Genomic DNA, 25471 nt, shown 5'->3' with positions numbered 1-25471 from the left:
GGAATGGCAAAGGACATTACGACCTACATTCCTTCCCCGACCTGATGGCTTCAGATTGGCAGATTGTGCCTAAGTGGAAGACCTGTGGTGCTCCTTTGCTTAATTTTTATGGACTCTGTTTTCTTAAATAGTTCTAATAATCACCGGGAGTTGCGGGGGCGGGAACGTAATTTCTGCGTCTGCCCTTAAATACCATTAACCCTTGGTGCGTTGCGGCTTTTACGGAATTTCACCGATGATCTGTTATTTTTTTTAGTTAAAAAAAAGATAGCTGGGTAACAGTTTTCATTTAGGTGCTGAAAAGCAATCAGTTCTGCACAATAGCAGATACATTTTTTTAAATGCAGTTTGACTTACCAAATTAATGTGCAGATGACAAGACTAGCTTTGACTTTTGTTATTCAAAGCACACTAATTTGAATTTGTGGGATTAAATTTAGATATTTCAGGGGTTTCTTTGGTAAGAATACTATTGTTTGTATAGCAAACACTTGTACAAATAAAAGCGGGTATGTGGCCAATATTTACTGCCCATACTTGTTTTCTTTATAACATGTAACTTTTAAACATAATTTGACTTGAAACTGTTTCTTTTATCATTTTTATAGGTGATTCCAGTTCAAAATATTACATTAACATATTGACAAGTTGTCATTGTTGAACAAATTTTTTATGTGCAATCATACGGAACATTTTACATTTTAGGATGTTCATATATCAAGTATATATATAATCATTGGTAGAAACTGCGCTGGGCAAGGTGGCTCACACCTGTAATTCCAGCACTTTGAGAGACTGAGGTGGGTGGATCACCTGAGGTCAGGAGTTCCAGACCAGCCTGGCCAACAGTGAATCCTTCTACTAAAAATACAAAAATTAGTGAGCATGGTGGCACCCACTTTTAATCTCAGCTCCTCAGGAGGCCGAGGTGGGAGAATCACTTGAACCCAGGAGGCGGAGGTTGCAGTGTGCCAGGATCATGCCACTGCACTGGAGCCTGGATGACAGAGCCAGACTGTCTTCAAACAAACAAACAAAAAACAAAACAAAACCTAAGAAAGCTATATTGCTTAAACTCTTAACATTTAACTACATTTATCCATTCTCAAAAGAACTTGCTAATCACAAGTCTGGAAAAATCTGTCCTTCCCTGGCTTACTATGACTTAATCATAAATGTCTAAATTTGACAAGTGTCCCAGGAGAGAAGACTTAACAAAACTATTCTGCTACATTTTGTTTATGTGACATTTGAGATCTGCATGTTACAAATAGTAATCTAGTTTTTTTTTTTTTTTTTTTTTTTTTTTTTTTTAAAGATGGAGTTTCACCATGATGGCCAGGCTGGTCTTGAACTCCTGACCTCAGGTGATCCACCCACCTCAGCCTCCCAAAGTACTAGGCGTGAGCCACCACGCCTGGCAGTAATCTAGTTTTTAATAAAATATACAGAGACTGAAAAAGTTTTAGCAGTTTAGCTGCTACTTCAGCTGCTTAAAGTAATATATGCATCATATGCCCCTCTGGTGGTACGGGTGTCAGATTCCATTCTCTAGGGTACTTCATACAAATCTGCTAGTCGTGGGAAGAATCAGAAACTAGACACATGGTTAGTCCATCTGGCTGGCTGGTGGCAGCAGAGGAAGAACTGGATTTCCAGGGCAACTGACAGGGTGATAGGACTGGGCAGCAGGGAGGAAATCTAGGGAGGTACATAAGATTTAGGTCCAATACAAGCACTGTGCTTTAAATACCATTCTGATTCTCATTTGTGTTTAATTACCTTTATATTTAATATCTATCCATATTGCCTTCTTCCATTTTATTCCTCTAGATTTCTACATTGTATTACATAATATATGCTATCTTTTACTTACTGGTTCATTTTATGATGAGCATAGTCCAGTGTTTTTACTAACTTAATGTATCGTCTCTCATCCCAACACCATTCCTCAACTAAGTCTGACTGGTCAAGAATAATCCAGGCCAGGCGTGGTGGCTCATGCCTGTAATCCCAGCACTTTAGGAGGCCAAGGCGGGTGGATCACAAGGTCAGGAATTTGAGACCAGCCTGGCCAAGACAGAGAAATCCTGTTTCTACTAAAAATGCAAAAAAAGGTTAGCTGGGCATGGTGGTTGGCACCTGTAAACCCAGCTACTCAGGAGGCTAAGGCAGAGAATTGCTTGAACCTGGGAGGCAGAGGAGGTTGCAATGAGTCGAGATAGCACCACTGCACTCCAGCCTGGGTGAAAAAGTGAGACTCCACCTCCAAAAAAAAAAAAAAATTATCCAACACCTGGTGCCAACCTGAGTGCTAGTATTATTAGTAAATAGTGAATCCTATTTATTTATTATGCTAAGTGCCATTTGTTAGTAAATAACAAATGCTTCTGGAACTGATTTACAGAGGGCCTCAAAAACCAGGTAGTGTTTATTTAATGCTAGGTCAATTTGGCAAAAATAAATGCACAGAAAGCCATTTCCAAAACAAAAAAAAATCAGAATACAATTTGCTAAATTTTCTAAATTACTAATTTGATGAATTGTTGAGACTTGTTAAAAAAGTTCAGGCCCTACTCATGCCTCAGCCTTATGTAAGGGAAGCCCAGGAGCAGGGCAGAGCATGAGTATACAAAAATAGAGATGAACTGCAAACTCCACTTCCGAAAATCTTCACCTATTTGTGTATCAAAAGGCGGGGGTAAATGCAAAACTAAATCTCTGAAAAACTCTGACAAACTAGCTTTCAACTGCTAGTAAAAAAAAGCCTAGAAATCAAACAAAACTGGTTTTATTTCATAAGACATCTAGAGATAGGCAGCAGCTGGTGTTGGGTCAGCAGCTCAACAATGTGGCAACTGGCATGTTCTTGGTTCTCTTCACCTTTCCTTCTGTTGTGATTTAAAGAACTCCTCCAGCTCCGGCCATCACTTTGGTGTTTATGGCATCAAGAAGGGGAAGAGGAGGCCTAACAGCATATATATCTTTAATCAGGAAGCAGAAGTTTTCCCAGAAATCCCAAAGCCAAAGCTGTTTTCTGAGGCCACCAATAGTTGCTAGTTGCAACAGTGGCTGAAAGGGGGCAATTCGCTTTTCTGGGTTCTTCAGTGGAGGCAGGTAAGGGAAGAGTGGGTTGGGAATGGCTGGCAAATTGGAGCACCAGCACTACCTTTGTGGATAATAAATTTCTTTTCAAAATGGGCAACTGATAGGTGAAGAAATACCTGACAACAATTTTAAGGTTAGAATTTGAAACTCAGTTCTGCTTTCAATCATGACTTTTTTTTTTTTTTTTTTTTTTTTTATGAGAGGGAGTTTCGCTCTTGTTACCCAGGCTGGAGTGCAATGGCGCGATCTCGGCTCACCGCAACCTCTGCCTCCTGGGTTCAGGCAATTCTCCTGCCTCAGCCTCCTGAGTAGCTGGGATTACAGGCACGCGCCACCATGCCCAGCTAATTTTTTGTATTTTTGGTAGAGACGGGGTTTCACCATGTTGACCAGGATGGTCTCGATCTCTTGACCTCGTGATCCACCCGCCTCGGCCTCCCAAAGTGCTGGGATTACAGGCTCGAGCCACCGCGCCTGGCCCAATCATGACATTTTTAACAGATGCATTTCAGCTATACTGCTTTTTCCTTGTCCCTCATTCCCCAACATTCTAAATGGAACTAAAATAAAATTACTTAATCTTTCAAGAAAAAGGGGGAAGCAAAAGGTCAACAGTGACAAGATAGTTTCAACTCCTCTTTTGTTGTCATTGTCCTTCTACACCAAAGAACATCTGGAAAACATCCCCACATGCTTTGGCATTTAAGAACTGATACAGCTGACCGAAGTCCATGTGGTTTCCCCTGGCTCCATTAACACTGAACACTTTTTCTTCGAAAATGGAAAATTTCCTTTGTCTTTCCATTTCATCATTTGTACCATCAAAAGGAATGTCTTCTCGATGGCGAACTAAAATTCTCTTCCAGTTTAATTTTCTGAGTCTGAAAAGAAATTTCCAAAGCAAACATTTTCAAAATGTATATTCTAGGGCCCTTAAAACAGAAGTTATAAAACAGACTTATCAATGCCTTTTCTTAGAAGTGGTCTACTTTTTACTTTTTAAAAAAATAACTTTATTTATTTATTTAGTAGAGACAGGTCTTGCTGTATTGCCTATGCTGATTTCAAACTCCTGGCTGCAAGTGATATTCCTGCCTCAGCCTCCGAAAATGCTGGGATAACAGGTGTGAGTTATCACGCCCTGCCAAGAAGTCTACTTTTATCTCACAAGGATTTATTTTACTCATATATGATTCTGGTCATAATCCCATCCCCAAACTCATTTGTTGCTATTACTATGGCCTTGTATCAGTATTTTAGAAATGTAGTAATTACTGAATCCCAAACTACTAATGGAACTTCTCAGAAATTCATTTAGGATATCAGTAAAGAAATGAGAAGACTAGTGGCAATTCTAATGCTTCTAGAAAGCCCCTTTCTTCATAGGGTATCCAGTTTGAAGCATCACTAAGATGAAGGAAGATGCAGATCCATGGAAGTGGATGGGGTCATAGTGTCTTGGGCAGGGGCTCAATTCATTCAGTGTATAATTACAGAATGTCTCCTACACACACTTGTCAGGTGAGGGGAAAAAATGCTGACTACATGTGATTTCTGCCATATCCACCAACTTGAGAATGAATCCCATACTTATATCCACATCTTTAATACAGTCATGTGTTGCTTAATAGGGAGACATTCTGAGAAATGCATCTTCAGGCTGTTTTGTTATTGTACCACCACGATAGAGTGTACTCACACAAACCTAGATGGTACCTTTTTTTAATTTATATTTTTTCATGCGGAAAACCAAATGTCCCAGCATCATTACTGAATATCACCCTGATATTCAATAGTGGGAAGATCACGTGCCATGTATCAGGTTTCTTTATGTGCTCCCTTATAATCTTATGGTACCACTGTTTTATGTGTGGTCCACTGTTGACCAAAATGTCACTAGGCAGCACATGACTGTATCTTGTTTAGTATTAAAATTATTGACATGACTTTACATACGTATGTGAAAGCAAACCTTGACCAGAATTCTTCACAGGCACTTTGTGGGCCTTCCACACAAACAACACCAGGTTTTCCAGGCATGCTAAACCCAGACAGGGAAAGCTCCTTTGCCCACTCTAGAATATTCTTTCTTTTGCATTTGTTATAGATATGATGGCTATAGATCCAGAGTCTCGTGAAGATGACGTCAATTGACTGGACTGTACTTCCTGTGGTGGGTGAAGATGAAGAATCTCTGCTGACATAGCCAGCAGCATGTTCTCTAACCCACTCTGTGGCATTCAGTATACAAACATCTCCATGACAATGTTTTTGCAAGAATGCGGTCAGATCTGTGTTCAGCTGAGTCTGCTGGGATCTACTCAGTAATAGTGATCTAATAGCAAAGATAAAAGAAAAAAGTTATCTTGGAACAGAAAACAAACTCAAGAATTGCTTTTATTTTCAGATTAATTTTTTGACCTCTAAAGTTGGCCAAAACTTCTGTAACGTACCTGACAGTAATTTCAGGCAGAACTGCTGGGTATTTAAAGGGAAGAATACAGGCCAGAGAAAACATCGCCTGATTAAAGAGAAGAAGAAATAGTGCACTAACCAATGTTTGAAATCTCAACACATTTCAATCCTTTCAAAAGCAAAACTGAATTACCATTGTTTCCTCAGATACATCCAGGTTCATATTGATAGTAAAGTAAACTTTTGAAGATCGTCCCTCCATTATCTTCTTTTCAATACAATCTTTCAGTTCTGCAACAGCCAGCTGGTCATTCACTATGAGCTCATTCTCACCAGGGAACATACTGGCTAGCAGGTCTAACTCAGCAAGCTGGGCCTCTGCCTGCTCTATCTCAATCATTTTTGGACATCTGTAAGTTTCTAAGGCGGTAAAGACAACAGAGACAATTTACATAAGCAATCTTGGAAGAATTCAATAGATCAACATAAGTACTAAAATTATATTTGATTTCTTCATAAATTGTACAACTTAATTAGTCTCTTTCCCCTTTATCTACTTTCAGATATAATATGCTAAGTCCTATGCTAAGACCAGCCTGGGCAACATATTGAGACCATCTCTATAAAAAAACAAAAACAAAAAACCTCTTAAGAGTAAGTAGACACCACATTCCTCTGTGTCTAGATAGTTGAAAGGACATTTTGAGCTACCATAATGGGCAATTTCATCAAAGTAAACCAATTATGGAGTAAAAAAGCTGTATCGATAATGTAGCCAGAAGAGAGGATATGACTGGTTATACCGGAAAACTAGAATGAACAGAGTAAGTCAGAGAGTGGTTATGTGGATGGTCAATTTCTTCTTTTTAAGTATATATTAATGTGTTTGTTTGTTTGTTTGTTTTTTTGAGACAGGGTCTACCTCTGTCACCCCAGCTGTAGTCCAGTGGCATGATCCCAGCTCACTGCAGCCTTAACTTCCCACACTCAAGCAATCCTTCCACCTCAGACTTCTGAGAAGCTGGGACCACAGGTATGCACTGCCAGTTATATTTTTTATTTGTAGAAACAAGGTCTTGCTATGTTGCCCAGGCTGGTCTCGACCTCCTTAACTCAAGCAGTCCTTCCACCTCAGACTCCCAAAGTACTAGCATTACAGGCATCAGCCACTGTGCCTGCCATTTATTCATTTTTAAGAAGCAGAAGAACATAAAGAGAAAATAAAGGCTAATTGTCCTGTAGCTTAAGTAACCCGTTAACATGAAAACATTCTAGGCATTATACATATACGCATATGGGAAATGCTGGTATAATGTATAAATATATACAATGTGAGATATATTACAGTATATATGTTTAAAATGTATCCAAAGGGTATATGATGTACTTTTTCTTCCTATTTCCTATCTCCCTCTCCACCAAATATATTTTGTAGATCTATTCACTGTCAACATATAGTGATCTACCTCATTCTTTGTAATTGTTGCCTGTTATACTGAATCATGTAGATATGCCGTAACTTATTTCTTTACCTATTGATAGGCATTTGGGTTGTTTCCATATTTTTACTAATATGAACAATTCCATAATGCAAGTTCTTTTTATATATACAGTATGGTAAACTGAATACTGTGTATTCAAAAATAAACTTATAGAGGTGGATTGTTGGAGCGACAGGTACATTTTTAATTTTGACAGATATTGCCAAGTGGCTTTCCTGAAAGTTGCCATACAGAAGTTTAAAACTGTACCCAGTCCCCTGCTTTTCTTTAAAATTTTTTTTTTTTTTTTTTTTTTTTTTTTTTGAGACAGAGTTTCGCACTTGTTACCAAGGCTGGAGTGCAATGGCACAATCTTGGCTCACCTCAACCTCCACCTCCTGGGTTCAGGCAATTCTCCTGCCTCAGCCTCCTGAGTAGCTGGGATTACAGGCACGCGCCACCATGCCCAGCTAATTTTTGTATTTTTAGTAGAGACGGGGTTTCACCATGTTGACCAGGATGGTCTCGATCTCTTGACCTCGTGATCCACCCGCCTCGGCCTCCCAAAGTGCTGGGATTATAGGCTTGAGCCACCGCGACTGGCTTCAAGGTAATATTTTAAAGATTTGTCTGTTATGTGTATCAGTTTCTTTTAATTTCTTGGTAATATTCCATCATGAATATACCAATTCCATTCTTGTTTTGATAGAAACCTGGGTTGTTTTCAGTTTTTTGGCTATTATAAATAAAGCTGCTATAAACATTCTTATACAGCATTTTATTTCTCATGACTTTTTTTTTTTTTTTGAGGCGGAGTTTCGCTCTTGTTACCCAGGCTGGAGTGCAATGGTGCGATCTCGGCTCACCGCAACCTCCGCCTCCTGGGTTCAGGCAATTCTCCTGCCTCAGCCTCCTGAGTAGCTGGGATTACAGGCACGCGCCAGCTAGTTTTTTGTATTTTTAGTAGAGACGGGGTTTCACCATGTTGACCAGGATGGTCTCGATCTCTCGACCTCGTGATCCACCCGCCTCGGCCTCCCAAAGTGCTGGGATTACAGGCTTGAGCCACCGCGCCCGGCTTTCTCATGACTTTTTAATAAATATTTATTATTACTTACTATATTCCAGGTACTTCCAGGTACTAATTATAGCCATGAACAAGACAAAGATGTCCCATCTCTCAAAGAGCTTACATTTGCACATTTCTGTGTATGTATGAAGAGGGATAAAGATAAAGGTAAAAATAAAAAAATGATGTCTGGGCGTGGTAGCTCATGCCTGTAATCCCAGCACTTTGGGAAGCCAAGGAGGATTGCTTGAGCCCAGGGTTTGAGACCAGCTTGGGCAACATAGAGCGACCTCTACAAAAAATACAAAAATTAGCCAGGTGAGGGGGCGTGTGCCTGTAGGCCTGTACTTCTAGCTACTCAGGAGGGTGAGGTGGGAGGATGGCTTGAACTTGGGAGGTTAAGGCTGCAGTGAGTTGTAACTGCACCACTACCTCCAGCCTGGGTGACAGAGTGAGTCTCTGTCTAAAAAAAGAAAAAAAAAATTACCAGATAGTAGTGGATAACTGCTGGGCAGAGAAGTAAAGTAAGGTGATGTGAGTGATCAGATGACTACGTTACCTAGGTTGCCCTGTAACTGTGAGGAAGTGACTTTTAAGGCATGTTAGAGGTTGGATGTGGTGACTCACACCTGGAATCCTAGTGCTTTGGGAGGTTGAGGCTGGAGTATCCCCTAATGTCAGGAGTTTGAGACCAGCTATTGTAGAGACACGGTCACTTCAAAAAATAAAAAAGCCAATGGGGTGGTACCCAGTTGCAGTACCAGCTATGGGAGGCTGAGGTGTGAGGATCACTTGAGCACAGGAATTCAAGGTTACAGTTAACTATGATTGCACTTCAGCCTGGGCTACAAAGCCAGACCCTGTCTCTAAAATAAGTAAATAAAAATAAGGTATGAACAGAATAAAAATAAGATACCAACCCTGGAAGATCAAAGGGAAGAGCCTTTCAGACAGGAAGCAGGTGGTACAATGACCCCAAAGCTCTGTTTTAAAATGGGCAAGGGCAAAAAGCCTGCAATTCTGGAGCTTGGAGAAGAAAACTTTTAAAAAATTACCTCATCCCACTCCTGTTCTTTCTTGCTTGAGAGCTGGAGCCTTTGCCCTACCACACATCCCTGGATGTGCCCAGGATTTGACTTGGGCTTTCAAACTTTGCACAGTAGCTGCTACTAACTTTTTGAGATATACATCCCTGGGGGCTCAGTCCTGCCTCATCTAAATCACCAGAGACCAAACAAGGACCAGCCCAGTATCTCTTGGACTTTAATGTCGTAATGTTGTCAGAATAAAGAGAAAGATGAAACTAGGCCAGGCGTGGTGGCTTATACTCCTGTAATCCCTGCACTTTGGGAGGCTGAGGCAGGTGGATCATGTGAGGCCAGGAGTTTGAGACCAGCCTGGCCAACATCCTGAAACCTCATCTCTATCAAAAATTACAAAAGTTAGCCAGGTGTGGTGGTGTGTGCCTATAATCCCAGCCACTCAGGAGGCTCAGGCAGGAGAATTGCTTGAATCTGGGAGGTGGAGGTTGCAGTGAGCTCAGATCGTGCCACTGCACTCTAGCCTAGGCAACAGAGTGAGACCATGTCTCAAAAAAAAAACAAAACATTTTTTTAAAAAATTATCTCAGCAGTAAAATGCAAGAGAACTAATTTTCCCCCAAATTTAACCAAATGTTACTCTGATTATTAGTATGCTACCATCTTAAACTCCTTTTATCTGACTAGTAAGGATGGACATTTATTTTGTGAACAATTGTTCTTCTGTGGTGAATTACCTATTTACATTCTTTGACTATTTTTCTATAGACGTTTGCATCCCCCCACCTCTGCCCCCTTGATAGCGATTACTATCTTCTCTACTAAACTAAGACGCCAGGGCAGAGAGGCTTGTTTAATTCGAGGGAAGGCTTGGCACAAAGTGTGCACTTACATATTTTCTTTTCTTTTTGAGATGGAATTTCCCTCTTGTCCAAGCAGGACTGCAATGGCGTGATCTCTGTTCACAGCCACCTTCGCCTCCAGGGTTCAAGCGATTCTCCTGCCTCAGCCTCCCAAGTAGCTAGGATTACAGATGCCCGCCACCACACCCGACTAATTTTTTGTATTTTTTTTTTTTTTCCAGATGTTGTCTCACTCTGACGCCCGGTGGCACGATCTGCAACCTCTACCTCCCTGGTTCAAGCGATTCTCTTGCCTCAGCCTCCTGAGTAGCTGGGACTACAGGCGTCCACCACCACGCCTGGCTAATTTTTGTATTTTTTAGTAGAAACGAGGTTTCACCAAATTGGACAGGCTGACCTCGAACTCCTGACCTCATGATCTGCCCGCCTCGGCCTCCGAACGTGCTGGGATTACAAGCGTGAGCCACCGTGCCCGGCCAATTTTTTTTTTTTTTTTTTTTTGTATTTTCAGTAGAGACGGAATTTCCCCATCTTGGCCAGGCTGGTCTCGAACTCCTGACCTCAGGTGATCTACCCACCTCAGCCTCCCAAAGTGTTGGGATTAGAGGCGTGAGCCACCGCGCCCGGCCTCGCGCTTACATAGTTTCCACGAATCAACAGTAAATATTTGAAAACTACCCTCCTCTCTCGCAATTTCTCTTTAACACCGTCTTTCAGTTTTGCTTTAAAATTCACTCTCGCTGCGTTTTTTATTCTGACATGGTGCAGGAAGGTAAATTCAAGACAACTTACGTACTCAATTTTAGAAGTCGACAGCAAAGAATTAGGGAAACAAAAATTCAAGTGTTCCCCCTCTTAGCCTCCAAATGTAACGTGTTCCAGAAAGGTAACCACCTAGGAGACTCCAGGGCTCAGACCACCACCAGAGGCCTACACCTCAGAAGCATTTATATAACTCCATGGTTACGACAGAGACCAAAAAGCCCACTGACAACCAAACCCCATGTCCGAAGTTACCGCACCAGCCGTACGCAGGCGCAGATTTACCACCAGCGCCAGGGCGGACGGTCGGGGGCGGGGAGGGGAAGGAAGGGAAACGTCTAGCCACTTCCCATAATGCCGCGTTCCGGAAGTTGTTGCTTTCCAGGGGTCACTCTGGCTTCGGCTCCGTCGCTCTCAATCCGCCACCAGAAGGAAGGCAGAGCTGGATGCCCAGCCCAAAGGCCCATGAGGGGATGCAGTTATGGGCTCTGTCGCCGTGGGTGAGTTCTGGGCCCGCTGCCTCGCAGTCGTCGCTCTCCTGACTTCCTGCCCTCGGAGAGCCCTGATTTTCCGCCCCAACCTTGTTCTCTTCTTGAAGGCCCCTCTCCATAAGCGTGTAACCCGGCTACTTTCGGTACTGCGATCTCATTGGCTGCATGTCCTGTCAGTTCCAGGAGCTGGCAAATGAGATGCCGCTGCTGGCGCTTCTCGACCCCGTGGACCCCGAGCTTCCCCCGTGGGATCGGAGCTGTTAGAAGGGGAGGAGAGGGGAGATGTGGCAGGCGTGGAGCAAGTGGGTGGCAGGGACTGCCCCGTGTGTGGCAGGCGCGGAGCAAGTGGGTGGCAGGGACTGCCCTGTGGGTTGGGGCTGGGTTTGCAGCCGCGTTCATGCGGTTAGTAGGAAAAGCAGGATCTGTCACCTATCCATTTGAATACACCTAAGAGAGGACTGATCTACGCAAAACTTGAAAGCCACGTTAAGACCTGCTGCCAAAGTTTTCCACACGCTTACATTTTTAATGGAACCGAGTAGGCGGGGGAAGACTGGGAGGGCAGAGAGAGAAGAAACTTGGAATAATGTGAGAGCCGGCAAGACTAGCTTTGATTTAAATTTTCTGTGGAGTCCTGCAAAGAGTCATTTCAGTGAGACGCTAATGCTCATCCGCTGACACTACTTGAAAAGTGTAGTAAGTTTATTGATGTTTTATAGCTGATGGCAGTCGCAATACTCTCTCCTCATGACACATGAGTTGCCTTTATAGTTGCCAGAAATTTACTGGGGCTCTTTCCGCAGCACTGGAGTGACCCCTCTAAGTCCTCTGCCTGCAGCAATTAACAGTTCGTCTTTCAAGTTTTCCTACGGAGTCTGAGCTGCTGCAATCCTCAAAACAGATTTACTAGTGCTATGTGTCTTCACTACTGCAGATTTCTGACTTCTTATTTTTCGCCCTTTTCTTTTTCACCAGAACTTGGTTGCTTCATTCTTATGTACCTACCTTTGCACCTTGTAACCATCCTTTATGCCTCAGGTACTATTCTGTTTTTCTATTTCAATGCAAGAAGTATTTCTTCAGGACCTGCTATGTACTAACATTATGCTAAATATTATAGGCAGTTCCAAAGCTTTGCCTGAATCTATTTATTTTTCTAAGAACTTTAGATTCTGCTTAGAGAAATAACATAAACCCAGATTAAATATTTAAGAAATACACTGGAATATTTGATAAGGGGACAAGATGATTAGAGCACGCCATAAATACTGAGGAAGTTCAGTGGAGAGGTTAATTTAGAGTAGAATGATTAAGGCTTCCTTGAAATAGAGAACTTGGAAGATTGGTAAGATTTGGATAGATAGAATATTACAGCTAGAAATCAAAGGCATCAAGGCCAGAGGAGGTGGTGTGCAAAGTGTTTTGGTGTGGAGTATAAGAGACAGACTTGGCCAGGTGCAGTGGCTCATGCCTGTAATCCCAGCACTTTGGGAGGCCGAGGCAGGTGGTTCACCTGAAGTCAGGAGTTCAGAACAGCCTGGTCAAGATGGTGAAACCGCATCTCTACGAAAAATACAAAAATTAGCCGGGCGTGGTGGCAGGCGCCTGTAATCCCAGGTACTCGGGAGGCTGAGGCAGGAGAATCATTTGAACCTGGGCGGCAGAGGTTGCAGTGAGCCACTGCACTAAAGCCTGGGCAGCAGAACAAGACAGTCTCAAAAAAAAAAAAAAAAAAAAAAAAGAGACTTGATTGGCAGGTAAAAAGTGGTGGTGTTGAAATGCAAACATCTGCATTTTACTTTTTTTGGTAGAGTGTTGCTTTGTTGCCCAGGCTAATCTTGAACTTCTGGCCTCAAACAGTCCTCCCATCTCGACCTCCCAAAGTGTTGGGATTACAGGCCAGACAGCATCTCCCTTTTAGCTCATCCCTGTTACCCTGTGTGATCTTTCACCATTTTTCTTCTGAATTTTTAGTGAAATGTCTTTATTTAAAGTGTTGCTATGAAAGTCCAGTGTGATAATGTTTGTGAAAGGGCTTTGAAGAGCCAAAACACTATATAATTATAACTTTAGTCAGTTTTTGTTGTTATTGAGGGATAATAGTCAGGATTAGCAGAGTATTGGGGCCAAATTTATAAGGGCCTTATGAGTGCAGAGTTTAGGGAGTATGGTTTGGGAAGCAGTTAAATGCTTTCAATTAAGAGAGTGATGTGATAAAAATGGCATAACTGGAAGATGAATCTGGTACTGAAGTACCACACCAATTAGAACTAGTTGGGCCGGGCGCAGTGGCTCACACCTACAATCCCAGCACTTTGGGAGGCCAAGACAGGTGGATCACGAGGTCAAGAGATTGAGACCATCCTGGTCAACATGGTGAAACCCCGTCTCTACTAAAAATACAAAAATTAGCTGGGCATCATGGTGCATGCCTGTAGTCCCAGCTACTCAGGAGGCTGAGGCAGGAGAATTGCCTGAACCCAGGAGGCGGAGGTTGCGGTGAGCCGAGATCGCGCCATTGCACTCCAGCCTGGGTAACGAGCGAAACTCCATCTCAAAAAAAAAAAAAAAAAAAAAAGAACTAGTTGGATTGGAGGCAAGAACTTGGGTGCTATTTTTTGTATTTGTTTCTAAGATCTGTACTTCTAGATAGTTAGGTAGACCTGTATGTGCTTTGAGCACTTTTCATGTTTTCTAAATTTGAACTGTTGACTAAAAACGTGAAGATTTTATGTGCAACTAGATTTGTCATAGCCTTCCAAAGGTTTTGGCAATAATATAATAATGTAAGTAGTTGAGAATGCAGTTGTAGTCAATTTCCATTTAGCTAATGCCCTTAGGAAATCCTAGTGTGGAAAATACACAACACTGTATCGCTTTTTGTATTTGGCTTTGAAGTTATTTTGCAAATTTTCTAATTCCCTTCAGGGGGTTGTTAGAATTATTTTTAATTTTTATTAGAGAAATTATCAATTTAATTTGCATAGACTGCAGAGCTAAGAAAGGTAGCTTAGAAGGAAAGACAATCAGTTTTCTGTTTAAGAGTGCCACCATTATTTCACATGTATGTAGTGAGGAGTCAGCTTCCTACAAGTGTCAAGTTCTGAGACTGTTCAAGAACCCTGTGAAGACCAGGGTTCTCTCCTGACTTTTACATGTATTGAAAACCTCTTAAGCTTGCTAAGAATCAGTTTCCTATGCTATGAAAAACGGGAGATAACTATTCTATATACTTGAGTTCCTACTGAAAATTAGTTGATTAGGCCGTGCGCGGTGGCTCACGCCTGTAATCCTAGCACTTTGGGAGGCCGAGGCAGGTGGATCACGAGGTCAAGAGATCGAGACCATCCTGGTCAACATGGTGAAACCCCGTCTCTACTAAAAACACAAAAAATTAGCTGGGCATGGTGGTGCGTGCCTGTAATCCCAGCTACTCAGGAAGCTGAGGCAGGAGAATTGCCTGAACCCGGGAGGCAGAGGTTGCAGTGAGCTGAGATCGCGCCATTGCACTCCAGCCTTGGTAACAAGAGTGAAACTCCGTCTCAAAAAAAAAAAAAAAAAAAAAGAAAGAAAGAAAATTAGTTGATACTGACTGGTCTTTGTAAATTACAAAGTGCGATAGACATGCATAATATATGTGGCTTAGTTATATTACTGACTCCTAGAGAAATACTTTTTTCTTTGGTCAAGCTAACTTTATCTTATTTTCTAGATTGTTATTTTGTGTCAGTAAGTAATCCATAAAGTGCCAACATGGGAAAGAAACGGACAAAGGGAAAAACTGTTCCAATCGATGATTCCTCTGAAGCTTTAGGTATATTTCATTGATTGAATCTTTAATGTTCATATCTCTACATGGATATATGTTTTAAAATATAAAAATGATAAAAAAAGTGCATATTATTGTTATATTATCTGCATTTTAATGTAAAGTTTGTGTCTATATGTCATTTAATAGTCTTCTACTTTCTGGTTTTTTTTGAGACTGTCTCTCTCTCTCTCTGACACCAAGATTAGAGTGCAGTGGTGCAGTCTCAGCTCACTGCAACCTCTGCCTCCCAGGTTCAAATGATTTTCTCCTGCCTCAGCCTCTTGAGTAGCTGGGATTGCAGACATATCCCACCACAGCCAGCTATTTTTTTTTTTTTTTTTTTTTTTTTTTTGAGATGGAGTTTTGCTCTTGTTACCCAGGCTGGAGTGCAATGTCGCGATCTCAGCTCACCGCAACCTCCGCCTCCTGGGTTCAGGCAATTCTCCTGCCTCAGCCTCCCGAGTAGCTGGGATTACAGGCACGCGCCACCATGCCCAGCTAATTTTTTGTATTTTTAGTAGAGACGGGGTTTCACCATGTTGACCAGGATGGTCTCGATCTCTTGACCTCATGATCCACCCGCCTCGGCCTCCCAAAGTGCTGGGATTACAGGCTTGAGCCACCGCGCCCGGCCTTTATTTATTTATTTTTTTTAATAGAGACGGGGTTTCCTTATGTTGGCCAGGCTGGTCTTGCTCCTGGCTTCAAGTGATCCGCCCACCTCAGCCTCCCAAAGTGCTGGAATTACATGTGAGAGCCACTGCACTTGACCTTCTACAACTTTTTTTTTTTTTTTTTTTTTTTAATTCTGAGACGGAGTCTGGCTCTGTCACCCAGGCTGGAGTGCAATAGTGTGATCTCAGCTCACTGCAGCCTCCACCTAGCGGGTTCAAGTGATTCTCCTGCCTCAGCTTCCTGAGTAGCTGGGATTACAGGTGTGTGCCACCATGTCCAGCTAATTTTTGTTTTTTTTTTTTTTTTTTTTTTTAGAGACGGAGTTTCGCTCTTGTTGCCCAGGCTGGAGTGCAATGGCGCGATCTTGGCTCACCGCAACCTCCGTCTCCTGGGTTCAGGCAATTCTCGTGCCTCAGCCTCCTGAGTAGCTGGGATTACAGGCACACGCCACCATGCCCAGCTAATTTTTAGTATTTTTAGTAGAGACGGGGTTTCACCATGTTGACCAGGATGGTCTTGATCTCTTGACCTTGTGATCCACCCGCCTCGGCCTCCCAAAGTGCTGGGATTACAGGCTTGAGCCACCGCACCTGGCAATTTTTGTATTTTTAATAGAGATGGAATTTCACCATGTTGGCCAGGCTGGTCTTGAATTCCTGACCTCAAGTGATCCGCCTGCCTTGGCTTCCCAAAGTGCTGGGATTACAGGCGTGAGCCACAATGCCCGGCCTTCAACATTTTTAATTGCATATTTTTGCACTGACCAAAGACCATGAATGCATATTTCATAATTTATATAGATAATTTTCTACTGTTACAGATTTAGGTAATCGTCAACTTTTTAGTATTATGAATGGATCAGTGATAAACAACTTTATAGCTAAATCTCTGTGTACATCCAAATATTTTTCTAATACACATCCTAGATATATAATTTTTGAATCAGAGGGTGTAAAGACTCGATTTCATTGCTAAATTGCCATTCAGAAATGTTTTACTAATTTACAGGCCCCCTTGCAGCATAGTAAAGTGTCCATTTTCCTGAACCTTCATCAGCACTAGTTAGTATCATCTGTAAAAATCTGTGCTGATTTGATAGTTGAAAAGGATACCTTCTTTTTCTAGTTTGTATTTCTTTGACTACTGAGATTTGGTAGTTTTTCTACATGATCCCATTTGCATTTATATTTCTTTTCTTGGTGCAAGATCATTGGACATAAAACTAATTATGCCACTTGAGTAGTTTCTAAACCTCCAATGTTCCTGAAACAACTCAGGCACTGTAGAGTGGTTTGCAAAGCTCTTTACTTATCTTGGCCACAGCAGAGTTTTTAGCCTCAGGTTCAACTGCTCATTTTTACACATTGTGTAACTCCATCATCTGGGGAGACAACATGTACTTTTATATGTCTTTGTTCATGGCCTTGGCATTTCAGATTGCCCTTCGCTCTCTGAGGTTACAGTTTAAAGTGTGAGCTATGAAGTCAGAAAGGCTTGAGTCTGAATTCTGGCATAGATACTTAGTAGTTATGTGGGCACTAAATCTTGGTTTTCTCATTTGTCATTGGGACTAATAGTGTCTTCTAGGGTGATTATAAGGATTAAATGAGATAATGTATGCAAAATATTCAACAAAGTTTATAGAAAGTATTAATATCAGCAATTTTTATTACTATTGTTATCTACTAGGATTGCATAGATGTTACCTCCCCTTTGAAACTTTTGGTGACTTCAGCCTTCTCCTCTTGTGCTGCTACACCATGTTTTGGAGATACTTATAAATTAGTTTATTTAGCTGCCTTTCCTTCCACAATGTGAGCTGCTCAAAGAGAAGAGCTGTGACGTGGTCTATTTTGGGCTCCTGAGCATTTAGCACAGTGCTTTCCCTATAGTAGGTGTATTACTGACTGAATGAAGAACGTTTTCTACAATCTTTAGAGATAAAAGGAATCATAAATATGATAAAGAGGCTTAATTTAAAGGAAATAGCCAAATAAATTGAAATGAATTTGTAGTGGGGGGCAGTGGTGTTTATATTTAGGACTTCAAGAAAGCAAAACTTCACAAATTTGTCTCTTATCTCTTTATTACATATTTATCCCATGTTCTTCAAATATCAGTTTTAAGTTCAGAATATCTAGCAGTTTTTTTATAGCGTAAATTTCATTTTTGAAATGTGAATCAAGGTAAGTTTTAAGATTAACTGAAGAAAGTCATTTTTGATGTTATATGTTCCTTTTCTATTTGTTTTAATAGAACCTTTGTGCAGACACATTAGAAAAGGATTGGAACAAGGTAACTTGAAAAAGGCTTTGGTGAATGTGGAATGGAATATTTGCCAAGACTGTAAGACAGACAATAAAGTAAAAGATAAATCTGAAGAAGAAACAGAAGAAAAGCCTTCAGTTTGGCTATGTCTTAAATGTGGTCATCAGGTATGCTTACATTTTAAGATCAATTTGGGATTTTAGAAAACTCTTTGAACTTATTTCAGAAGGTATTACCTGAAAGTACAGTTGCCTGTGCATTTGTAAGTTTTAACAAAATACAGATTCTAATGTTTTCTTTCCAAGATTGGTAAGAATGGCAGAATTTCATGAACCAATTCCTTGTTTATGATAGATTATGAATTCTTCCCTCTTGGTGAATTTTTATGGCTGTGAGGTTTATGATGATGGGTTTTTTTTTTTTTTTTAGGGTTGTGGCAGAAATTCTCAGGAGCAGCATGCCTTGAAGCACTATATGACGCCACGATCTGAACCTCACTGTCTGGTTCTTAGCTTGGACAACTGGAGTGTATGGTGAGTTTCATTTCCTCTGCCTGCTGGGTGGAAATTATTTGAAATATTGAAGAATGGAAATGTTTGTGTATGTTTAAGAAGAGAGCAATTTAAAATTTTTGTAGTATTTTTAAAAATACCATCACTTTCAGAAAGCCAAAGAATATGATGTTATGAGAAGCTTTTACTTGGACATTTGCACAAACACAAAAATTGTAACAAAGAAGACTTAAGAATCTTTACCCCTTTGTTTTTCTTGCTTGTGATATTATAAGGCATATAGTGGAGATAAGGACACTAAGAACAAATTTCAGATAAATAAGAATGTAATGGCCAGGCGCGGTGGCTCAAGCCTGTAATCCCAGCACTTTGGGAGGCCGAGGCGGGTGGATCACGAGGTCGAGAGATCGAGACCATCCTGGTCAACATGGTGAAACCCCGTCTCTACTAAAAATACTAAAAATTAGCTGGGCATGGTGGCGTGTGCCTGTAATCCCAGCTACTCAGGAGGCTGAGGCAGGAGAATTGCCTGAACCCAGGAGGCAGAGGTTGCAGTGAGCCGAGATCGCGCCATTGCACTCCAGCCTGGGCAACAAGAGCGAAACTCCATCTCAAAAAAAAAAAAAAAAAAAAAAAAAAGAATGTAATAAAATTTTTGCTAGGAATTTGCATGAAAATAAATGTCAGGCTGGTGTGTTATAGATGCTGCATTGTAATATCATTAAAACAGATTTTTACGTCTTAAAAATTATTTTCACAATGGTCTTCCCTGAATTACATCTTTCAATTGTAAAGGTTGTTACTTTTGTTGGTGTAGTTCTGTATTTTGAAATACATGTAGAAAAATCTTTTGACTTCAGTATTATAATCAGTACAGTAAAATGTTTGGAGTATTTCATCATACCACTTACATGTAGCCATAATTCTGGCTAATCTTATTAATAATAAACCAGAGTTAATATGTATAGTCTTCCTCAGGAAAACAGAATTTTTACTTTCAGTTTCTGTAATAGAATAAGTTGGTGGTTACACAGTCTGGATTCCAGGAATTATTATTTATCTCCCTTTTTTAGTTGTCAGTTAATCATTTTTCTTCACTGTGATTTTTTGGGATACAGGTGTTACATATGTGATAATGAGGTCCAGTATCGTAGTTCAAACCAATTGGGTCAAGTGGTTGATTATGTTAGAAAACAAGCCGGTATTACAACTCCAAAGCCAGGTAAAATAATTTGTTTCTTTAATATACACTGAATGTTGATTTGTGTATCTGCTGATACTCAGGTTTGTTATACTACTTAGCATTATATGCAGCTGAGTAACATTAGTTATGGTTGATTTCAAACTATGAAACTATTTTTGGTTTAACTATAAGGTATTAGAAGGGATGTGAAAAATGATCTAGTAGATGTGATGAAGGCCACAGACTAAGGTAATAGGCAATAGACCTGTTCCCATAACCCTGGCAATGCTTACTATAGACCTGCCTTATACTCTTCTTACTGTAGTACATTTTGCAATAACAGGATTTCAGTTTGTCTGCTGGGATAATATAAAAGTAAAGCATTTGTGATTCCTTCTAATGGTCAGATATTTCTTAGGTTCTTTCCATGAATAACTAAATTAATTGGTTGACATACAGCATTTGCTTTAAGCATATTCTTTAAGTTTTTACCGTCACAAAAGTCTTTGTCAGGGCCAGAATTATTTGTTTGTACTATGGGATTGATTTCTGGCTTACAGAATTCATTAAAAACTTTATTTCATGTTCACGTTCTTTACTTGATTGTTTTATATTCTTAATTTCACAAGATATGTTCATTTGTAAATAATTTTTGTGCAGTATAAAAGGGAGACTTATACCAAAGCATATACTGTTTGGTTTTATTTGTCAAAGAAATGCTTACTTTAGGTCTGAGTATTTTTTATTGGTTCTTCTTTTTTTTTTGGATGGCAATTTACTTGTGTTTATTTAAAATATCAAATAGGTGGAAAATAATGACTTTAGGTAAAACTCACAAACTCTAGTACTGTTTCTCAAGTATACTTTTGCATTTGATATGATGGTATTTCACATTTTGCTAAATCTTTTCTTCTTTTTTTTTTTTTTTTTTTTTGAAGCAGAGAAAGATAATGGAAATATTGAGCTTGAAAATAAAAAATTAGAAAAAGAGAGTAAAAATGAACAAGAGAGAGAAAAGAAGGAAAACATGGCTAAAGAAAATCCTTCCGTGAATTCTCCTTCCCAGTTAACCGTGAAAGGACTCAGTAATTTGGGAAACACGTGTTTCTTCAATGCAGTTATGCAGGTACATTGTCATTTTTTTCCCTTAAAAGCTATCATTTTCCTCATAGAATCTGCTACTTGAGTTTTTTTTTCCCCTAAGTAATTTATTTCTATGTATTCAAAGAAAACTTTTTTTTTTTTGAGACAGGGTCTCACTCTGTCACTTAGATTGGAGTGCATTGGCACCATCTGGGCTCACAGCAGCCTCTGCCTCTTGGGCTCAAGTAATCCTCCTACCTTCGCCTCCAGAGTAGCTGGGACTACAGACACGCATCACCACTTCTGGCTAGTTTTTGTATTTTTTGTAGAAACGGTTTCACTGTGTTGCCTCGGCTAGTCTTGAACTCCTGGTCTCAAGCAATCCACCCACATTGGCCACCCAAAGTGTTTGGATTACAGGCATGAGCCACCACTCATGGCCAAGGAAAACTTAAGGAAAGTTTTATTGCATGACAGTAACACAGTGGGCACTGGGGTGCAGTGAGTTTGAAATAAATATTGCTGCTTCCCTCATGGAGCTTGCAGTTGGGTGTTGGAAACACAGGTTAACCTCACACAGAAGCATGTATGTAGCTACAAGTGGTGGTAAGTGGCTGTGAGAAAATCATGGTGGAGGACTGGGGATAGCTACTTCTGATTGGGTGGCAGGAGAATGCCCCTGGGAAGTGATGAATAAGTCCAGAGCTGAAGTAGTTAGAGTCCAAGTAGAGTAGGGAGAGAAGCATCTGTAATTTTTCATTTCCCAAGTATAGATACAATAGTGATTTCAGTGTTGCTCATGATTTTCTGTTTTGTTTTTTTTTTTTTGAGACAGAGTTTCACTCTTGTTATCCAGGCTGGAGTGCAATGGCGTGATCTCGGCTCACTGCAACCTCCGTCTCTTGGGTTCAGGCAGTTCTCCTGCCTCAGTCTCCCGAGTAGCTGGGATTACAGGCATGCTCCACCATGCCCAGCTAATATTTTGTATTTTTAGTAGAGACGGGGTTTCACCATGTTGACCAGGATGGTCTCGATCTCTTGACCTCGTGATCCACCTGCCTCAGCCTCCCAAAGTGCTGGGATTACAGGCGTGAGCCACCGCGCCTGGCCGATTTTCTGTTTTGATAAAATAGACACAAAGTATTTGAGTTGATTTGCCTTTAAATAATTTTTTTCTTTTTCTTTTTCATCCTACATTTTAGAACTTGTCACAAACACCAGTACTGAGAGAACTACTTAAAGAAGTGAAAATGTCTGGAACAATTGTAAAAATTGAACCACCTGATTTGGCATTAACAGTATGTTCTTTAAACTTTTTCTCATCTGTAACTTTCCTCTCTGAATGTCTGCTTTCTAAATTATTTGAAATAATTAACACTCATTTCCACCATTTCTGTTTGTTTTGTTTTATTTTAGGCTACTAAGTTAAACAGTTTCAGGCAAATAGAAGTTATAAGGAGCCTTCACGTTTGTTTGCTCTGTGTATGCTTTGTTTTTCTATGCTCGAATGTTAAGCCTCCTTCTTGGGAATGTGTATGTGTTTGTGAAGCCTTAGGCTTACATTATTATTTTTAACATCTTAAGGTGACTTAAGAGCTGTGTAACCAAATAAATACTACCTTATCCATTTTGATTATTTACATTTTGTTTTGGCTCTTTCAATTCTTAGGTAGTAAGTGTTCCGGATAATCTAAAACTAAAATAGTAGAGCTGAATTCTGCATTAGACAGTCTATAACCAACAGTTTCTATATTTTTTGATATACATTTTAAACTTTTAAATGGGGCAATTCTGTCAAGAGCATTGGCAGTATATGTTAACTAATAACATTTTAGTAAAGTCAATGATTCCAAAATTTGACTGAAGAAAGTAATTTCTTTTCCCATATTCAGGAACCGTTAGAAATAAACCTTGAGCCCCCAGGCCCTCTTACTTTAGCCATGAGCCAGTTTCTTAATGAGATGCAAGAGACCAAAAAGGGGATTGTGACACCTAAAGAACTCTTTTCTCAGGTCTGTAAAAAGTGAGTATCCACTTTGATCGTGCTTTCAGTGCCTCAGTGAGATGCTGAGAAATAATATAAAAATATTAATAGCATTAAAGTCAACCCTATATATGCAATAAGGCATAGTTTTTTTTAATTTGGATTTTAAAATACATTTTATGATGATTAAATCTCCCAAGGGTGTTAATGGACTAAATGGAAATTTGGAGAAACTAGAACTCTCTGAGATTTGGGATATGATCCTAAGATTTTTCTAAAAATAGCTTAATATCTTAGTAGACTGATCATTGCTTTTCTGTCTTTTTGTTTTTCTCTAGAGCAGTGCGGTTTAAAGGCTATCAGCAGCAAGACAGCCAGGAGCTGCTTCGCTATTTACTGGATGGGATGAGAGCAGAAGAACACCAAGTTAGCATGTTATGACCATTGTATTTTATAATCCTATCTTCATAAGCTTTCTGTCTCATTTGATATCTTATGAGTTATTAAAACAGTGAAAGCTAGTTATTAAGGCCGTCATACTTTTAAGTTTTTTCTTACACCAGCTTTTTCAACTAGTGTGTTTTTACCATTAGAATGAGTCCAGAGAATTAGCAATGATTCTGTTTCTCATCATGGCTTAAGTTTAGTTGATGTTTACAGCATTCATGTTCTTTAAAGATTCTGTTTACTAACGTCTACGAGGAGAGCTGCCAAATATTGGAAAATATTTCTCCCAAAATAGTTCCCAGGTGCAGCACACCCTTACTCTTATTCCAAGTCTGATTTAACACTGTTTTTGAAACTAGGAAGTATTTTCTCTTTGTAAGAGTCAGGGAACATTTGCATTTTAAAATTTTCCTTAATTGCCAGGATATAAAATAATGTATTTGGGGATATGAATTAGTGAGTACTAATAATAGTGATAGTAACTAATGACTAATATTTATTTTGCATTTATTTTATGCCAATCGCTGTTTTCAGGGTTTTATGTTAATTCTCTTCCTTTGTTTTCACTAAGTTTCTGCGAGGTGAATACTGTGATTTTTCTTACTCCATAGATTGAGAATCTAGGCTGTAGAGAAAAGTTCAATACCTAGTGTAAGGTCCCCCAGAAATAATGGAGCTGGGCTGTTGTAAGTACTAGAGTCAGTCCCTGTGGCTCTCACGTAAACATTCTGCTTGTAGGACAAGCTATTTCAGTTTCTTTTCCAAGGAGGTGAGCATGTTCTTAAAAGCTTTGGTTTGAAGAGGTTTAAAATCTTGAAATGATAATATCTTCATTCAGTAGTTAGTGATTGCTTTGCAGGCATAATTCCTTTTTAGCTCCTTGAATTAACTTTGAAAATGTGATTTTGGAATTATTTAGTAAATATGGGGAGCTATAGCTTGATCACTTCTTGACTTGATTACATATTTTCTAAGGAAAATAAAATTTAAAATTTAATAGTATATATATATCCATTTTATTACTTTTAGAGAGTCAGTAAAGGAATACTTAAAGCATTTGGTAATTCTACTGAAAAATTGGATGAAGAACTAAAAAATAAAGTTAAAGGTAATGTCGCACTTTTTGAACTAAAACAATATAGTTGAATTCCTCTGTACCTTAGGACAAGATTGCTGGTACATGTATTTCCAAGTCCACAATTATTAATGTATAATTTCTCTTTATCAACATTGATTAGTAAAAATTATTCAGTACTTCAGAGGTGAACAGTTTTAACCTATGTTGTATTCTTTTTATGTATTAAAGATAAAGCTAAGATGAATTACAGTTTTACTTTTCAAAAGCTTAAAATTATAATTAGTAGTAATACATTAATTATGTTTGTTAGTGTGAGTTCTCAGTAGTTGGTTTATTAATCACAGAGCCAACTTAGTTCTTATTTTGTGACATGTAAAGATTAGGACCGGTCTGCCCAGTAGAACTTCCTATGTTGATGGAGCTCTTCTTTATCTTTGCTGTTCCATATAGAAGCAGCCAGGCCCATGTGGAGCCTGAAATGTGACTGGTGAAACTGAGGAACTGCATTTTAATTTTTATTTAATTGTAATTAAATTTAAATAGCCACAAGTGACTAAGGGCTATTGTATTATAAAGTACAGATTTGAATCAACTCATAGCAACTCTTTGCTTCCTTGGTGCGTTTAGAGCCTGGCCAGTAATGGAGAGAATGATGCCTCCTGGCATTTTCTGTCATAAAAGTGTGTTTCTGCATAAATTATCATTTGAATAATGTTTATAGGTTTCACATATTTGGAAAATTGGCTGACCAAGTAGTAAAAAGATTATTTATGAGAACACAGGGAAATAAAAGGAAGATTTTGTTTGAAACATTTTCCTGAGGTTTTTCTTTTGTTTCTAAAATACGAAAGGAGTTCAGTCTTGGAGTTCACAAAACAAGTTACACGCATTTTCTCTCCCAGTTTGCTACCGTGGTATCTTTTATCAGTTTTGAATGTTAGAATGTTAGAGCTAGAACTGAGGAGCTAGACCGTCATTCAGCCTAGTCAGAACTTTTCATTTTACACCAGTGGAGAGAGAGAGACATAGAAGTCTCACTAACTTGTACAGTTTACTTCCCACTGACTACATTTTGGATAAGGACCTCTTTGTCTTATTCATAAAAGGCGATTATGTTCAAATGTGTTATTCTCAGAGGTGGAATATGTAGTACTGACTTCTGTTGCATAAAAATCAAATAATGGTGATTATGAATAGAGGA

The 25471-nt window shown here is 39.7% G+C and overlaps 2 protein-coding genes and 1 long non-coding RNA gene across 11 annotated transcripts in view; 2 read left to right on the top strand and 1 right to left on the bottom strand.

Moving 5' to 3' along the window:
- Nucleotides 1–598: 598 nt before the first annotated feature.
- Nucleotides 599–11084, bottom strand: RWDD2B (RWD domain containing 2B). 3 transcript variants are annotated; one of them, XM_010338344.3, is made up of 5 exons: nucleotides 10769–11084; nucleotides 5717–5943; nucleotides 5562–5629; nucleotides 5081–5443; nucleotides 599–3989 (listed from the first exon to the last, which is right to left on the bottom strand). In XM_010338344.3, exons 2-5 carry the CDS (start codon nucleotides 5921–5923, stop codon nucleotides 3755–3757), a joined length of 873 nt encoding a protein of 290 aa, XP_010336646.2. In that variant the 5' UTR covers nucleotides 5924–5943; nucleotides 10769–11084; the 3' UTR covers nucleotides 599–3754. The 3 variants fall into 3 exon arrangements, with proteins under 3 accessions (XP_010336646.2, XP_010336645.2, XP_074245493.1); XM_010338343.3 differs by having other exon boundaries at nucleotides 10773–11084; XM_074389392.1 differs by having other exon boundaries at nucleotides 3903–3989; nucleotides 5065–5443; nucleotides 10773–11084.
- On the top strand, nucleotides 5938–10653 carry LOC141582033 (uncharacterized). The gene is made up of 3 exons (XR_012514884.1): nucleotides 5938–6177; nucleotides 6439–6556; nucleotides 10198–10653. It is a non-coding gene; the product is annotated as an uncharacterized LOC141582033 (long non-coding RNA).
- A 32-nt stretch (nucleotides 11085–11116) lies between the features above and the next one.
- The window catches only part of USP16 (ubiquitin specific peptidase 16), a 27123-nt gene continuing 12768 nt past the window's right edge, over nucleotides 11117–25471 (top strand). The window contains exons 1-11 of one of the 7 annotated variants that reach the window (XM_039480463.2): nucleotides 11122–11238; nucleotides 12205–12267; nucleotides 14942–15043; nucleotides 17972–18150; nucleotides 18413–18516; nucleotides 19614–19717; nucleotides 20617–20804; nucleotides 21964–22059; nucleotides 22654–22784; nucleotides 23084–23171; nucleotides 24222–24300. In XM_039480463.2, the coding sequence (XP_039336397.1) occupies nucleotides 14983–15043; nucleotides 17972–18150; nucleotides 18413–18516; nucleotides 19614–19717; nucleotides 20617–20804; nucleotides 21964–22059; nucleotides 22654–22784; nucleotides 23084–23171; nucleotides 24222–24300 (1030 nt within the window). In that variant the 5' untranslated portion in view covers nucleotides 11122–11238; nucleotides 12205–12267; nucleotides 14942–14982. Of the gene's footprint in view, nucleotides 11239–12204; nucleotides 12268–14941; nucleotides 15044–17971; nucleotides 18151–18412; nucleotides 18517–19613; nucleotides 19718–20616; nucleotides 20805–21963; nucleotides 22060–22653; nucleotides 22785–23083; nucleotides 23172–24221; nucleotides 24301–25471 lie in introns of all 7 variants that reach the window. The other 6 variants (XM_074389389.1, XM_074389388.1, XM_039480464.2 and 3 more) reach the window with 6 other exon arrangements.

The sequence above is a fragment of the Saimiri boliviensis genome, chromosome 18 (genome assembly GCF_048565385.1).
Source record: "Saimiri boliviensis isolate mSaiBol1 chromosome 18, mSaiBol1.pri, whole genome shotgun sequence".
Taxonomy (NCBI): domain Eukaryota; kingdom Metazoa; phylum Chordata; class Mammalia; order Primates; family Cebidae; genus Saimiri; species Saimiri boliviensis.
This window is presented reverse-complemented; position numbering and strand designations above follow the sequence as displayed.

Bases quoted from the DNA above. Each gene is read 5' to 3' on its own strand.
- RWDD2B (XM_010338344.3), bottom strand. From the start codon at position 5,923: ATGATTGAGATAGAGCAGGCAGAGGCCCAGCTTGCTGAGTTAGACCTG. The intron at 5,444-5,561 runs GTACGTTACAGA...CTTTGCTATTAG, and splicing joins CTGCCTGAAATTACTGTCAG to ATCACTATTACTGAGTAGAT. The intron at 3,990-5,080 runs GTTTGCTTTCAC...ATTTCTTTTCAG, and splicing joins TGTGAAGAATTCTGGTCAAG to ACTCAGAAAATTAAACTGGA.